The sequence below is a fragment of the Panicum virgatum genome, chromosome 5K, assembly GCF_016808335.1.
Source record: "Panicum virgatum strain AP13 chromosome 5K, P.virgatum_v5, whole genome shotgun sequence".
In the NCBI taxonomy this organism is placed as follows: Eukaryota; Viridiplantae; Streptophyta; class Magnoliopsida; order Poales; family Poaceae; genus Panicum; species Panicum virgatum.
Window position 1 is genome coordinate 54,739,032 of NC_053140.1, and position 16,082 is coordinate 54,755,113.

General features: G+C 56.2%; 2 protein-coding genes across 2 annotated transcripts; both read left to right on the forward strand.

The window, feature by feature from the left end:
• The first annotated feature begins 1,046 nt into the window (after positions 1–1,046).
• On the forward strand, positions 1,047–3,696 carry LOC120708672 (laccase-7-like). Its single transcript, XM_039994049.1, has 4 exons — positions 1,047–1,589; positions 1,721–1,843; positions 1,994–2,896; positions 3,024–3,696. The coding sequence occupies exons 1-4, from the start codon at positions 1,364–1,366 to the stop codon at positions 3,467–3,469; spliced, it is 1,698 nt and encodes a 565-aa protein (XP_039849983.1). The 5' UTR covers positions 1,047–1,363; the 3' UTR covers positions 3,470–3,696.
• A 9,238-nt stretch (positions 3,697–12,934) lies between these two features.
• On the forward strand, positions 12,935–15,539 carry LOC120710261 (laccase-8-like). Its single transcript, XM_039995902.1, has 7 exons — positions 12,935–12,963; positions 13,113–13,201; positions 13,308–13,321; positions 13,502–13,653; positions 13,790–14,028; positions 14,108–15,160; positions 15,268–15,539. Exons 1-7 carry the CDS (start codon positions 12,935–12,937, stop codon positions 15,396–15,398), a joined length of 1,707 nt encoding a protein of 568 aa, XP_039851836.1. The 3' UTR covers positions 15,399–15,539.
• The last annotated feature ends 543 nt before the right edge of the window (positions 15,540–16,082 follow it).

Sequence of the window (16,082 nt, forward strand, 5' to 3'; positions counted from 1 at the left end):
ACAATGGCACGGCCAATCACATGCCCTGTCAATTTAGGATCGAATAGTAGGAATCTTTTTTACTGACGTGGCCAGTCTGCCCTTGCGCCGACCTTCGGGGCATTCACATATAGAAATTAGGGCCGTGATTAGATTCAAAAATTTTATCCCAAAAACATCACATCGAATATTTGAGCACATGCATGGAATACTAAATAAAATCTATTTACAAAACGTTTTACACGAATAGGTTGTAAATCGTGAGACGAATCTAATGAGCCTACTTAATTTATGATTTGCAACAGTGATACTGCAGTAACCGTTCACTAATTATGAGTTAATCATGAATTAAGTATGCTCATTAGATTCGTCTTGTGATTTACAACCCATTGGTGCAAAAGGTTTTGTAAATAGATTTTATTTAGTATTCCGAAATAACAAGATTCCCTTTCATCCGTAGTCATACAGTGGTACTACAGTAACTGTTCACTAATTATGAGTTAATCATGAATTAAGTATGCTCATTAGGTTCGTCTCGTGATTTACAACCCATCCGTGTAAAAGGTTTTGTAAATAGATTTTATTTAGTACTCCGAAATAGCAAGATTCCCTTTCATCCGTAGCCATACAATGGTGCTACAGTAATCGTTCACTAATTATTAGTTAATCATGAATTAAGTATGCTCATTAGATTCGTCTTATGATTTACAACCCATCCGTGCAAAAAGTTTTGTAAATAGATTTTATTTAGTACCCCGAATAGCAAAATTCTCTTTCATCCATAGTCATACAGTGGTACTACAGTAACCGTTCACTAATTATGAGTTAATCATGAATTAAGTATGCGCATTAGGTTTGTCTCGTGATTTACAACCCAGCCGTGTAAAAGGTTTTGTAAATAGATTTTATTTAGTACTCCGAAATAGCAAGATTCCATTTCATCCGTAGCCATAGTAACGTTAACTAATTATGAGTTAATCATAAGTAAGTATGCTCATTAGATTCGTCTCGTGATTTGCAACCCATCCATACAAAAGGTTTTGTAATAGATTTTATTTAGTACTCCGAAATTAGGACACTCAAGAGTGGCGTAGCGTCAGAATCACCCAAAAAGTAACCAAGGTTAAGCTAGTGCTGGACTGTTACTAGAACTCATTACTCCCAACTCCACTAGAAGTCTACTAGAACATGAATTGGCATGGTTTCCACACTGCCTTTCGCACCTGAAAGCTACAGCAATGGTCTATTCAGTTCAGTGCACTTGGGCAGTATGGGCACGACTTGAGGCAGAGCTGGCCTAATAACGCTGCCTGCCTTTTTTTTTTTTATAACGCTGCCTCCTGCTGGTGCCTTGGAAATTGACAGGCATGGTGTGCTCCAGCTCATGACCCCCTGGGCCGACGGGCCGAGCCTGGTGTCGCAGTGCCCCATCCAGCCCAGCGGCTCGTACACGTACCGGTTCAGCGTCCCGGGGCAGGAGGGCACGCTGTGGTGGCACGCGCACTCCTCCTTCCTCCGCGCCACCGTGTACGGCGCCTTCATCGTCCGCCCCCGCGCCGGCAACGCCTACCCCTTCCCGGCGCCGGACATGGAGGTCCCCATCGTGCTCGGTAACCGGTGCTGTGTACTTCATTTCTTTGGCGTCGGCCGCCCGCGCCAGCCGGGGGCGTACGAGCGTATCCTGTTGGCGTGGACAGAAAGGAGAATCTGACAGGCGTTTCTTGTCTCTGGATGTGGACAGGCGAGTGGTGGAACCGGAATGTGGTCGACGTCGAGAGCGACGCCCTCTTGGCCGGCCAGCTCCCCGCCCAGTCCGACGCCTTCACGGTGAACGGCAAGACCGGCCTGCTCTACCCGTGCGCCAGTACGTATGCATCGCGTCATCGATCAAAAAATTACGTGTTGGTGAATTGTGGTGGTAGCACTAGTAATTGGACGCAGTAATAACAGAGTAAAATTTAGGCGTGGAATGTGATTAGTAATTGATTGTTACTGCTTGATTTGATTGGTTTAGATGATACGTTTACGGCGGTGGTGGAGCCCAACGCGCGGGTGCTGCTCCGGGTCATCAACGCCGGCCTCAACTCGCACCTCTTCTTCAAGGTGGCCGGCCACAACTTCACCGTCGTCGCCGTCGACGCGGGCTACACCTCCAACCTCAGCACGGACACGCTGGTGCTCGCGCCGGGCCAGACCGTGGACGCGCTGGTCGACACCGCCGCCGCGCCGGGGAGCTACTACATGGCGGTGCAGGCGCACGACACCATGAGCCCGCTGACGTTCGCCGCGTCGGACACCACCACCGCCACCGCCATCCTCCAGTACAACGGCACGTCGACCAGCCCGCCCGCGATGCCCGCCATGCCGTCCAGCTCCGACGCCGCGACGGCCAACGCCTTCTACTTCGGGCTGAGGGGCCTGGGCGCGCCCGCCGTGCCGTCGCCGGTGGACGTGAGCATGACCATCGAGCTGGGGCTCGGCCAGCTGCCCTGCGACCCGTCGCAGACGCGGTGCAACGGCACCGCCGCCGCCGCGGCCATGAACGGCGTCTCGTTCCGGCTCCCGGGTCCGGAGGCGTCCCTCCTCGGGGCGCACGTCAACGGCCTCACCGGGGTCTTCACCGCCGACTTCCCCGACGCCCCGCCGCCGAGCGGCACGGCGATGGCGGTGGGGACCAGGGTGAGGAGGCTCAGCTTCAACTCGGTGGTGGAGATCGTGCTGCAGAACCCGTCGGCTGTCCCGACGGAGAACCACCCGATCCACCTCCACGGCTTCAACTTCTTCGTGCTGGCGCAGGGGGTGGGGCCCTTCACCCCGGGCAGCGTGGCCTACAACCTGGTCGACCCGGTGGCGCGCAACACCATCGCCGTGCCCGGCGGTGGCTGGGCCGTCATCCGGTTCGTCGCCAACAACCCAGGTAGTACTTGCTAACTCTCGCTTGTCCCGTAGATTCGGCCCAATATTTTTGAGAAATTTCGGCCCAAATGTTACGTGGGCCTTTTGTTTGTTGGGCCTAACGGGGGGTGAACTTGAACTCGACGCAGGCATGTGGTTCTTTCACTGCCACCTGGACCCGCACGTGCCCATGGGCCTGGGCATGGTGTTTCACGTGGACAGCGGGACGACGCCCGGCTCGACGCTGCCGCCGCCGCCGGCGGACTGGGTGGGGGTATGCGACGCGCAGAGCTACGCCGCCGCCGCCGCAGCGGAGGTAGCGCCGGCGACGGCGCCGGTGCTATCACCTGCCCCAGCACCGGCCCTGTCACCAGCATCAGCCCCGGGGCCAGCGAATTCGCCGCGGGCGGGCGGGTCGCCAGTGATACCTCCGCGCGCGGTGGATCACAAACCGTCGCCCAACCTTCCCCAGCACAGGGAGGACGGGCTCCCCTCGTCTAGATCCGCTGCTGGGCCGAGAGCTGCTGGGCATCTCACCGGTCTCCTCTGTATCATTCTTCTTCTTCTCTTCGTCCTTCACGAACACAAGGCCTAGCGCGTAAGAAACTGTTGCTTAGACGAAGACACCAGCTCAAAATTTACAGTTTTGTTCGTTCGTGTAAGTAAAGTGATCATTGGTTTTCGTTTTTTGAGATTTGAGATTTATACATGTGTATACCAGTATATGGATTTGATTCGATGTAATTGTGACATTCTCCTTCTCCTCCAGGGGAAGATGTGCATAACAAAGTTCAGAGTTCAGATGGTTTGACTCTGCATTCATGATTACGCGCTGATAGAGCACTATACTACTATGATTTGAGTGGAAGATGATGCCATTTTATTTTTAATCTTTTACTACGTTCCAACAACTGAATTTGCCGCGCTGCGATAAGCTGCTGAGCATGCTACTTGGAGGACCTAGGCATGAAGGACAGATTCCGAAGACGACTTCGCCACCGAAGGACCTAATCATCATCTGAAGACATTCTTGCCCATTCTCTTGCTTCACTTTTCTTTGTCTGCAAGTTCCAATCCTGTGTTGTCATCGTCAAAGCTGTTATGCTTAGGCTCCATTATTCATCGCCGCGGGATTCTTAGCGTGCCCCCGGTCTTTTCAATTTCTGGCTATAAATTACCAGTGCAGCGTTAACACAGCAACGTAGGCATGCTTTAGACCATTTCGAAGATGGTGATCTTACGACGTACTATAAACACACAAGAAATTGCAGCCTATTATTACACTGGAAAAGCCAGAGGTTGACTTTGAGATGGGACAGTAGGTGTAGAGCGGAAAAACGAGGGGCCTTGTTTTTCCCCCTAATTGTCAACTGAACAGAGCCAACAGGATCATACTTTATTTGGTCTGTTGAAACGGAAGACACACGAAACTGCACCCAGTCGCGCTCAGTTGCAGGTGTCATTGCGTTAGCTTTCTTACTTGAAAGAGGATAACAGCAACTTCATGAAACCAGATGCTTCATCTCCTTTGCTCATTTTGATTGCATGCCGTAGTTCCGTGCACATTTCCTCGCTGGAGAGATTGCTTGTCTCAATATAAATTTACCAGGTCATGCAAAGATCTAGCTAGTTACAGCATAGGAGGAGTTACTGGACAGGCACAAACTTCCAAAGAGAGGTCGTGTAAACTCTAAACTGCGGTTGCGTTGGGCAGCCAGACGAGTCGACCGACGAAATCAACGTATCTTTTTTACAACTACATGTAGTTCTGATGACATTTTTTTTTACATTCGGCCAATGGCCTACCGTCTATCTAGTAACGCGGTATTTTTTTCTTCCACTCTAGTACATAAATGGTCTTTGATCTTTAACATTAATCTCAACTGCTGTTAGGCCCGGCCCAGAACTAATGAAGACTTTTGTTCCGGGGCCACGGACCTTTAGTCCCAGTTGGAGCCACCAAACGAGACTAAAAGTTCCTAATTTGTCAATCGGGACTAAACTTCCAGACTTTAGTCCCGGTTGGTGTTACCAACCCGAACTAGTCATGGTTGGTGTTACAAACCCGGACTAAAGGATCCTCTATATGGATTAGTTCAAAAGGAAGGCATCCCATGAAAAGAGACTATATGCGAAGCAAGAGTCTTAGATTCAAATCACTTGAACTGCAGAATCGGTGGTGGCGCTTATCCATAAATTTTTAACCTTCCACAAAGTCTGGGACTTTGATCCCGGTTGAGAATCCATGACTATAAAGTCCCTTCCCAACCGGGACTAATGCTGCTTTTTTACTTGTGCCTGAAAGCACAATAACTACATTATTTTTTACAATTAGCTAGAACGCTCTACCTTCTCCATGCATATACGCTCTAATAACCCTTATTGAAGCAAGCAGCAAAAAACAAATCACGATCAAGATATGCACTATATATACTCCATTTAGGATCACCTTTTTTTTTTCTTCGAATGACAATAAAGACTACTCGAATGCATATACATGCACGAACACCCCCGTCTCTATAAACATGCTCAAATATGTACAGTGTATTTTGAAAGACTTGACCCTGGTTGACCCTGGATCCAATAGGGCGCTAGCGGTGAAGAATTCCAGAGCGAATTATTAGAGATGTGTCCGGCAAACTATTCGTCTCATGTAGTCGCAGTCCGATTACCTCCTTTGCTGATGCTCTCACGCCACGCGGGAACGACGCCGGTTCATTGACGAAAACCAGCCGGCGGACTTGTTCCATGCATAAAACAAAAGAAAATCCGCGCAACCCATATCCTTTTCCTGCTCCAGCATGCAGCGACTTGTTCCGGCAGGATGGCCGTTCATGTATAAATGAGGAAGCCAAGCGGCCGGGGGTAGTCGTTGCTGCTTTGCATGCAGTTCGTGCACCTTGCACTGTCGTCTGAACTGCTACTGGGAAGAGAAGTCAGGAGCGAGATCGATGGCGCGTGCAGGTGCTGCTGATCCCGGCCGCCTGCGCGGCGGCGGTGGAGCATGTTGGGAATAAACCACGCCTTGGGTGTGTCCATGGCGTGGCGAGTATGTGTCGCGTGTGTGGCGCGCGCGTCGTGTTCGTGTGTGTGCAGGCGTTCATGGCATTTAGGTTGTTAGGCTTGTTCGTGTCATAGTCTAGAGTGTGTCTTGAGTCCATTGGTGCGAGAGTTCGAGCTCAGGTTGGCGCCATGGACGACATCGAGTCGGAACGGCGGTGTGGCCACGTTCCAGGACAGAACGGCGGGGGGCACGCGCGTTCTGGCCAGTCAGGGCAGCGGGAGCTTGAGTTCGTGGTACAGAGCGATTGCGTGCGCGAGTGTGGGCTCGTGTTCGGGCGCGTCGCAAGCCAAGACAGGACGGAACAGGTGTGGCCGTGTTTGGGTCCGTGTCGAGACATGGCGATCTCGTGTCCGGCGCGCCCGGCGGAAACAGAGGAGGCCAAGTCATGGAGAATGGCAACAGCGGGAAGGGCACCACTTGACGAGTGGGCGAGTATCAAGACCGGGTCTTGCGCAGAGTTAGTTGCTCACGTCGTGGAGGAGGCCGGATCGCCAGGGGAGTGCGTGTGTGCGCGGCGAACTCGCCGGAGTGGTGGCGTGAGTGCTGTTGGGCCTATAAATGGCGATGTAATCCCTCTGTAAGCCTTGAGTTTTTTCCAATTGCATCAAGAGATCGCCAACATACAAGCCGTGCGGCGGCCGGGGCGTTCCTCTGCAATTTCGTGTCCGTGCACTGTTCATCTTCCTCCTTGGGTCGCTGGCGAGTATGAGCGAGGGAGAGTGAGATTGAGGGCTCAATTCCGACAAGTGGTATCAAAGCCGGCGAGGTCCAGGCACCATGTCGTTGCCACCGGAGCGCTCGTTGTCGCTGCCCCGTCGTCGTGGTCGCTCTCCGCCGCGGAGGGTGCGGACCCGTGACGTCGTGATGGAGCGCGTCGTGGAGCGGGTCGCGACGTCGGGCTCCGTCAGCTATCCGGTGTTGGCGCCGTCGAGCTATACTGCATGGGCGATCAAGGTGGAGGCGATCCTTGATGCGCAGGGGCTCTGGGAGGCGGTGGCACCAGGCGGACGGCGAGGAGGTGGACGTGCGCAAGAACAAGGCGGCGCGGGCTCATCTCCTCCAAGCTCTGCCAGAGGTTATTTTGATGCAGGTGTCGACCAAGCCGACGGCGAGAGAAGTATGGGAGGCGCTCAAGACGCGGTTCGTCGGTGCGGATCGCGTGCGGATGGCGCGCCTTGCCACGCTCAAGGGGGAGTTCGACTCCCTGATCATGGCGGACGGCGATGCGTTGGACGAGTTCGCGGGGAAGATCAGCGCCATGACCGCGCGGTTCGCCAGCCTCGGGTCCACGCTGGACGATGCGGGCATGGTCAAGAAGTTGCTCGACTCGGTGCCCGACCGGCTATACCCGGCGGTCGCGGGCATCGAGCAGTTCTACGATGTCGCGGTCATGCCGTTCGAGGAGGCGCTTGGGCGGCTCAAGGCGTTCGACGAGCGGTCAAGGCGGCGCTGCTCAGCTCTCCGGCGGACAAGGCTCGTTAGGCGGCCAAGTCGACGGCGACAAGCTCCTGCTCACAGAGGAGGAGTGGCGGGCGCGGCGCAAAGGGAAGAGCGGCAAGGGAAGGTGCTTCAACTGTGGCGTTCGCGTCCACTTCTCCAGGGAGTGCCCCAAGTCGAGGAAGGAGAAGGCGTTGTACGCCAATGCCGAGGAGGAGGCGGCGCTTCTGTAGGTCAGAGGCGCGGTGTGGTCGTGGTTTAGGGGGAGAATGTTGGGAATAAACCACGCCTTGGGTGTGTCCATGGCGTGGCGAGTCTGTGTCGCGTGTGTGGCGCGCGCGCGTCGTGTTCGTGTGTGTGTGCAGGCGTTCATGGCGTTTAGGTTGTTAGGCTTGTTCGTGTCATAGTCTAGAGTGTGTCTTGAGTCCATTGGTGCGAGAGTTCGAGCTCAGGTTGGCGCCATGGACGACATCGAGTCGGAACGGCGGTGTGGCCACGTTCCAGGACAGAACGGCGGGGGGCACGCGCGTTCTGGCCAGTCAGGGCAGCGGGAGCTTGAGTTCGTGGTACAGAGCGATTGTGTGCGCGAGTGTGGGCTCGTGTTCGGGCGCGTCGCAAGCCAAGACAGGACGGAACAGGTGTGGCCGTGTTTGGGTCCGTGTCGAGCCATGGCGATCTCGTGTCCGGCGCGCCCGGCGGAAACAGAGGAGGCCAAGTCATGGAGAATGGCAACAGCGAGAAGGGCGCCACTTGACGAGTGGGCGAGGATCAAGACCAGGTCTTACGCAGAGTTAGTTGCTCACGTCGTGGAGGAGGCCGGATCGCCAGGGGAGTGCATGTGTGCGTGCGTGCGCGGCGAACTCGCCGGAGTGGTGGCGTGAGTGCTGTTGGGCCTATAAATGGCGATGTAATCCCTCTGTAAGCCTTGAGTTTTTTCCAATTGCATCAAGAGATCGCCAACATACAGGCCGTGCGGTGGCCGGGGCGTTCCTCTGCAATTTCGTGTCCGTGCACTGTTCATCTTCCTCCTTGGGTCGCTGGCGAGTATGAGCGAGGGAGAGTGAGATTGAGGGTGAAGAGTGGAACTGGATCAACCGTGGATTGTATTGATCACCGGCATAGCCTATATATACCTCCAACTCAATGAAGGGATCAAAACTATCCTAGATTACAAGACGCACTGGCGTTCCAGGAAGACCGGAGCCGTGGGCGTGTGCGCCCGAGTCTAGGGGGATCCGCAGAGCGCGCCGAGGCGAGGACGTGAAGGCCGCGTCGGGAACGTGATCCACAGAACGAGCCGTGGCGAGGACGTCGCACCGAGTCCGCATGCGGCACGGGATAGTCGCGTAGACAGTTGTGCTTCAACACCCCCCTGCAGTCTCAGCTTGTCGATCCGACGCAGAGACTGGAACGGAAGTCCTCGAAGAGTGTCATCGGCAGACCCTTTGTAAAGATGTCCGCAAACTGTCTGGCGCTGGGAATCTGGAGAACGCGAAGCTCACCGATCGCCACCTTCTCCCGAACGAAGTGGATGTCGATTTCGATGTGTTTCGTGCGCCGGTGATGTACTGGATTGCGCGACATGTACACGCTGGAGATGTTGTTGCAGTAGGCTATGGTAGCCTGTGTAGCGTTGCAGTAGAGCTCCCGTAGTAGTTGCCGAAGCCATGTGCACTCGGACACAGCGTTCGCCACCCCGCGATACTCCGCCTCCGCGCTCTAACGGGACACAGTCGTCTGGCGTTTTGAGGACCATGAGACCAACGAGTCGCCGAGGAAGACAGCGAAGCCCGACGTGGAACGTCGCGTGTCTGGACACCCGGCCCAGTCCGCGTCGGTGTATGCGGTGATTGTTGGCGAAGATGACGCCAGGAGCTGGAGGCCGAACGATGAAGTCCCCTTGATGTAGCAGAGGATGCGCTTGAGAAGTGCGGAGTGCGACACGGTGGGAGCATGCATATGCAAGCAAGCTTGCTGCACAGCATACGCAATGTCCGGCCGCGTCAGAGTGAGGTACTGGAGCGCCCCTGCCATGCTGCGGTACCAGGATGCGTCGGTCTTGCTTAGCGGCACACCATCAGAGCTCGAGGCCTTGGAGGAAGTCTCGACCGGCGTCGCGACGGGCTTGCAGTTGGACATCCCGGCCCGATCGAGGACGTCGAGGGCGTAGGAGGACTGAGAGAGCAAGAAGCCCTCGCGATTGCGCTGAACGTCGATGCCGAGGAAGTAGCTCACGGGCCCCATGTCCTTGACGGCGAATGCGGACTGCAAGTTACTCACGATGTGCTGAAGGAATTCCCGCGATGACGCCGACAGGATCATGTCGTCGACGTAGAGGAGAAGATACGCCATGGCGTTCCCGCATTTGTAGACGAACAAGGAGCTGTCAGTGCGTGTTTGCCTGAAGCCGATTGACTGCGCGTGCTCAACGAAGCGTTGGAACCATGCTCGAGGTGCTTGGCAAAGGCCGTAGAGCGAGCGGGAGAGCAGGCAGACATCGTTAGGGCGCGCGGGATCGGCGAAGCCAGGAGGCTGCTGGCAGTAGATGCGCTCTTGAATGTTGCCGTGAAGGAACGCATTTGATACGTCGAGCTGGTGCGCCGGCCAGTTCTTGGAGGCGATGATGGTGAGGATGGTGCGAATGGTGGCCGGTTTCACAACTGGGGAGAAAGTGTCGCCGAAGTCGATCCCCGGTTGCTGACGATCACCACGCACGACCCAACGAGCTTTGCAACGCTCGAACGTGCCGTCGGACCCCGTCTTGATCTTCCAAACCCACTTGCCAGAGAGGACGCGGGGGTCAGGAGGACGCGGAATGAGAGTCCACGTTTTGTTGCGTATAAGAGCGTCGAACTCCTGTTGCATGGCGTCGCGCCAGTGCGGGTCACGAAGAGCCGCACGAACCGACTGAGGGACAGCAGATACTGGCGACGTGCCGGTGAGCGCGTACTTGGGGTTGGGCTTGAAGATGCCGTCCCGCGCGCGTGTCACCACAGGTGTAAGCGTTGCAGAAGAGCTTGGGGTAGCAGCAGGCGATGACGGCGGCGGTGGCGTGGATGGCTGGTGGCGTGGCGCGACACGGGCTGGCGCGGCGTGCACTGGGAGCAGTGTGTCGTCGTCGGCAGAGGTCGGAGAGGGCGAGGGCGATCGTAACCGCGTAGGCGAAGCACGGAACGGGAAGGCGTGTTCCACGAACGTGACGTGCCGAGATGTGTAGACGCGACCGGTGACGACGTCGTAGCAGCGATAGCCGCGGTGATCGCTGGGGTAGCCGAGGAAGACGCAAGCCACCGAGCGGGGACTGAACTTGTGAGTCGACGTGGCCGTGGTGTTGGGGTAGCAGAGACAGCCGAAAACACGGAGTTCATCATAGCGCGGGGGAACACCAAGAAGCAGATGGTGCGGCGTGATCTGCCCGGTGGCGCGACAGGGACGCCGGTTGATGAGGTACGTCGCCGTGTTCAGAGCTTCAGCCCAAAAGGAGAGGGGAGCTGCACTGTGAAGAAGCAAAGTACGTATACAGTTGTTAATGGTGCACAAAATCCTCTCTGCCTTGCCGTTTTGCTGGGAAGTGTATGGATAGGAGAGGCGGAACGCCGTGCCCTGAGCCGAGAAGAAGGAGCGCAGGGCAACGTTGTCATATTCAGTGCCATTGTCGGACTGAAAAGCAACGATGGGAAGCCGGAATTGTGTAGTTACATACGCAAAGAAGGCACGGATAACGTGAGGAACATCAGACTTTTGTCGAACCGGGTAAGTCCAAATATAATGAGTGTAAGCATCAATGAACACAACATAGTATTTGTAACCGGAATGACTGTAAACAGGCGATGTCCACACATCAGAATGCACAAGTTGAAAAGGGAAATATGCAGGTGTGTCTGAATGCTGGAAAGGAAGGCGAGCATGCTTGCCAACACTGCAATGGTGACAAGAATGTGCTGCCGATTTATTACAGTGGAAATCCAAACTATGAAGGACCTGATGCAAAGTGGTTGAGCCAGGGTGCCCAAGACGGTTGTGCCAAAGCTCGATCGACGCCGAAGAAGACGCAGAGAGAGCTTGGTGGAGAGGCAGCCGTAGAGGGTAGAGATCTCCTGGGCTGTCACATCGGAGCGTCACCGTTTGGGTTGGAAGATCCTTGATTGAAAAACCGGCAGGGTCAAATTCAATGGAAATGTTGTTGTCACGAGTTAGTTGACGAACGGAAACAAGATTTTTAACTAGAGAGGGAGTGACAAGAACGTTATGCAAATGAAGAGGGGTAGAGGAGGTAGGGATAGTGCCGGCAGCCGTATGGGTAACGGGAATCCGAGCACCGTTCCCGACAGTAACGAAGGATTGGAAGGGAGTCAGAGAAGGAGAGATACCGGAACCACTGGACATGTGGGAGGAAGCGCCGGTGTCGAAGTACCAATCAGCGGAGCTGGGTGGCTGAGTGGCGACGCCGGCAGTGTTCAGGGCGGCGTAGAGGGCGCTGTTGTCCCATGCAGACGCCCCATAGTGTGCAGCATTGGGCGTTGGAGGAGCCGGATGCTGTGCCACCATGGCCTGTTGAGCCGGAGGACGAGGACCCAGAAGACCGGATACAGGCGAACGGAATGGCATGGGCCAGGCTTGAACAAGCCCGGTCCACGGGTTGTAGTTGGCCGTCCACGGCACCTGTGGCCGCTGGGGTGCGGCGCTCGTGTTGCCGGAGGAGGACGAGCCGGCGCTCGGTGCACGACCGCGGCGCTTGTTCTTGGGCTTGGAGCCGCGGTTGCCACCGGCGTCGGGGTTGGAGGAGCCGGACGCACCAGAAGAAGAACCGCCAGAGCCGAAGGACCCGCCGTGAGCGGCGGGGGCGGCAGATCCCGTGGAGCCACCGTGGTTGGCGAGGAACGCCTGACCGGCGGCCGTGTTGTCGTCGTGCTGAAGTTGGATCTCCTCGAGAAGTAGGTAGGAACGGGCACTCATGAAGGTGTGAGGCTTGGAGGTGAGCACCGGCTTGACGTAGCGGTACTTGGGGTTCAGACCGCGGAGGAGGTTCAACACCTGGCTGGGCTCGGAGACAGGATGACCAACGTCGCGCAGTTTGTCGGAGAGCTTCTTCAGCTTGGTGCAGTAGGCGTCGATGCTGAGATCGCCTTGGACGACGCTGTGCAGAAGTCAGCCTCAAGGATGACAGCACGATGCATCTCGTTGTCGCGGAAGAGACCTTCGATGTCCGACCAGATGGTGAACGCGGAGGCATCGGGCTTGTAAATGAGGTCGAAGACGCCCTGGTTGACGGTTGTGTAGAGCCAGTTGACGATGGAGTAGTCGACCTGACGCCATTCGGCGTCACGATCGGCAAGGGGCGGCGGAGAACGAACGTGGCCGAGGAGACCGAACTTGCCAAGAACAGACTCCAGGAGGCAACGCCATTGACTGTAGTTGGAGTCAAGGAGATCGAGGAGAACAGGGACGTGGTTGCGGATGTTCACCGTCTGAACCACGGCGAGGGAGGCAGGTTGGGGAATGTCGAGGAGGTCGGAAGCATCAAAGGAGGAGGAGGAGGAGCGCGCCGGCGAGTGTGCCATGGCGGCGCTGGAGGAAGGCGGAAGCGGGTAAGTAGGATCAAGAGCTAACTGATACCATGAAGAGTGGAACTGGATCAACCGTGGATTGTATTGATCACCGGCATAGCCTATATATACATCCAACTCAATGAAGGGATCAAAACTATCCTAGATTACAAGACGCACTGGCGTTCCAGGAAGACCGGAGCCGTGGGCGTGTGCGCCCTGAGTCTAGGGGGATCCGCAGAGCGCGCCGAGGCGAGGACGTGGAGGCCGCGTCGGGAACGTGATCCACAGAACGTGCCGTGGCGAGGACGTCGCGCCGAGTCCGCATGCGGCACGGGATAGTCGCGTAGACAGTTGTGCTTCAACAGAGGGCTCAATTCCGACAGAGCACACCTTCAATGTAATCCTCGATCGGTGCCGGCCGCTTCCTAGCTAGGCGATCCGTCGTCGTTTGCAAGCTTGCGTTATTCTTATTCCCTTGCTGCCTGGCTGGGTACGTGTCGTCGTTTTCTCACTCACTCCTACGTCTATGTGCCTGTGGTTTGCAATGGCGGCTCGCGCGTGGTTAAAAACAAACCAGGTGGGCGGCATGGGGATCTCGCAGCTCTGCATGAACAGCGTGGTATACGCGGTGAACCAGCAGCTGCCGGGGCCGACCGTCGAGGTTAGCGAAGGCGACACCCTCGTCGTCCACGTCGTCAACGCCTCGCCGTACCCAATATCCATCCACTGGTGAGTAACAAGTACTCCATGCCTATGGTCGGCCCATTCTGAATTATATTGAAGATTGGAAGGGCCCAAACCTTCCTCCCAAGGGGAAGCCCAGCTGCATGCCTGCATCGCCGAGCCCTCTTCTCTGCGTGCGCAGGCACGGCATCTTCCAGCTGCAGAGCGGGTGGGCCGACGGCGCCAACATGATCACGCAGTGCCCGATACAGCCGTTCGCCAAGTTCACCTACGTCTTCAGCGTCACCGGGCAGGAGGGCACGCTGTGGTGGCACGCGCACGCCTCCATGCTCCGGGCTACCATCTACGGCGCGCTCATCATCAAGCCCAGGAGTGGCTACCCGTTCCCGCCGCCGCACGCCGAGATCCCCATCCTGCTAGGTACATAACGAAAAGCTTCGTGTCATTTGGCACGACCGCAGCCTTGATCTTTTCGCTCATGTTCGTCCTTGGCGTGCAGGCGAGTGGTGGAACCGGAATGTGGACGACGTCGAGAACGACGGGCTCCTGACCGGCCTTGGCCCGGCCATGTCCGACGCGTTCACCATCAACGGCTCGCCGGGCGACCAGGCCCCCTGCGGAGGCGCCGGCATGTTCCAGGTGGAGGTGGAGTCCGGCAAGACGTACCTCCTCCGCATCATCAACGCTGCAGTCAATGCCGAGCTCTTCTTCAGGGTGGCCGGCCACGCCTTCACCGTGGTCGCCGCCGACGCCAGCTACATCAACCCGCACCCCACCGACGTCATCGTCGTCGCGCCGGGCCAGACCGTGGATGCGCTCATGGACGCCGCGGCCGCGCCGGGGCGGTACTACATGGCGGCGCGCGCGTTCGAGAGCAAGACCGTGCCCGCCCCGCCGCCCTTCGACACCACCACCGCCACCGCCGTGCTCAGGTACAAGGGCGTGCCGGACTACGACTCCTCCGCCCCCGCGGCCATGCCGGCGCTGCCGCCGTACACCGACGTCGTCACTGCCGCCAGGTTCTACTGGTCCCTGATCGGGCTCGTCCGGCCGGGCGACCCCGTGATCCCTAGAACCGTCGACTACAGCCTTGTTGTCGCGTTCGGGGTGGAGCAGGCGCCGTGCGCGCCGGACCAGACCAGGTGCCAGGGGTTCTCGGTCCTGGCGTCCATGAACAGGCACTCGTTCCGGTTCCCGGAGAAGGTATCCCTCCTCGAGGCTCTCTTCAGGGGCGTCCCCAACGTGTACTCCGAGGACTTCCCGGGCTGGCCGGCGGCGCCGGCGACGACGAAGGCCACGTCGGTGAGGAAGGTGAACTTCAACGACGTGGTGGAGGTGGTGCTGCAGAACGAAGGGTACAGCCGCGCGCTGGGCACCGAGAACCACCCGATCCACCTGCACGGGTTCAACTTCTTCGTGCTGGCGCAGGGGCTGGGGCGCTTCGACCCCAGGATGAGGAGCACGTACAACCTCGAGAACCCGCAGGTGCGCAACACCGTCGCCGTGCCGGCCGGCGGCTGGGCCGTCATCCGCTTCACGGCGAACAATCCAGGTGCGTGAGAGCTCGCAGACAGATTTAAATTGTTGTTTACCAAAACCTGAGACGCTGATTAATTAAGCAGGATCTGAACATCTTGTTTGTTGCCGCTTTGCTTGCAGGTATGTGGTTCATGCACTGTCACTTGGACGCCCACCTGCCGGCGGGGCTGGCAATGGTCTTCGAGGTGCTCAACGGGCCGGCGCCGAATCTGCTCCCTCCACCTCCTGCAGACTATCCCAAGTGCCACTGAACATGACCTAGCTACTGGCTCGATCAGCCTAATGGTGGCAGGTCAATGAAACCCCATAACGAGATGAGTGTGCGAAACATCATGTCATGTGAGATGTTATGTCCGTGTAGCTGTTTCATCTAGCTCGTGTATATTTGCTTGATTTCATTGTCTGGTGCTTGATTTCATTGTCTGTTGCTTGATAAAATGATTCCTTATTGTTCAAGTTCCCAGTCGTTAATAAAGCTATGTTGAGGGGTTCATGCTGCTCCTTTTTTATCCAGGTTCAGTATCAATCAGTAATGTACGGCGGATGCGTATGTAAGCATCAGCGGTCGCACGGAGTAGTAGAAACCATTGTGAAAAAAATACGCACATTGTCACAATTGCGATTACAGAAGGAAGTTCCTCTAGTTGGAAGGAGCACAACGTGTGGCTTATGTTCTGGAATAGTGGGGCACTGCATTGCATCAAAATCTTATCGGCAACGGTGCAGAGGGGAAACCAACCCTAGGCCGGAGGCAAATGATGAGGACATCACCAGCTTAGATATGACCATATTAATGGCTTGTAAACAAAAGGTGAATCAATCATATATCATGATTATTGTTGCTACATTCGATGAATTGATGCTGCGCCATGATGTGTGTTCATTGTCATTTTAAGAAATACATACGTGGATAAAAAAGAGTGCTAGACACACAT

Coding starts and splice junctions, on each gene's coding strand:
- LOC120708672 (XM_039994049.1), top strand. CDS start 1,364: ATGACCCCCTGGGCCGACGGGCCGAGCCTGGTGTCGCAGTGCCCCATC. Junction 1,590..1,720: donor GGAGGTCCCCATCGTGCTCG/GTAACCGGTGCT, acceptor GGATGTGGACAG/GCGAGTGGTGGAACCGGAAT. Junction 2,897..3,023: donor GTTCGTCGCCAACAACCCAG/GTAGTACTTGCT, acceptor AACTCGACGCAG/GCATGTGGTTCTTTCACTGC.
- LOC120710261 (XM_039995902.1), top strand. CDS start 12,935: ATGGCGGCGCTGGAGGAAGGCGGAAGCGG. Junction 12,964..13,112: donor CTGGAGGAAGGCGGAAGCGG/GTAAGTAGGATC, acceptor CTGGCGTTCCAG/GAAGACCGGAGCCGTGGGCG. Junction 14,029..14,107: donor CGAGATCCCCATCCTGCTAG/GTACATAACGAA, acceptor CTTGGCGTGCAG/GCGAGTGGTGGAACCGGAAT.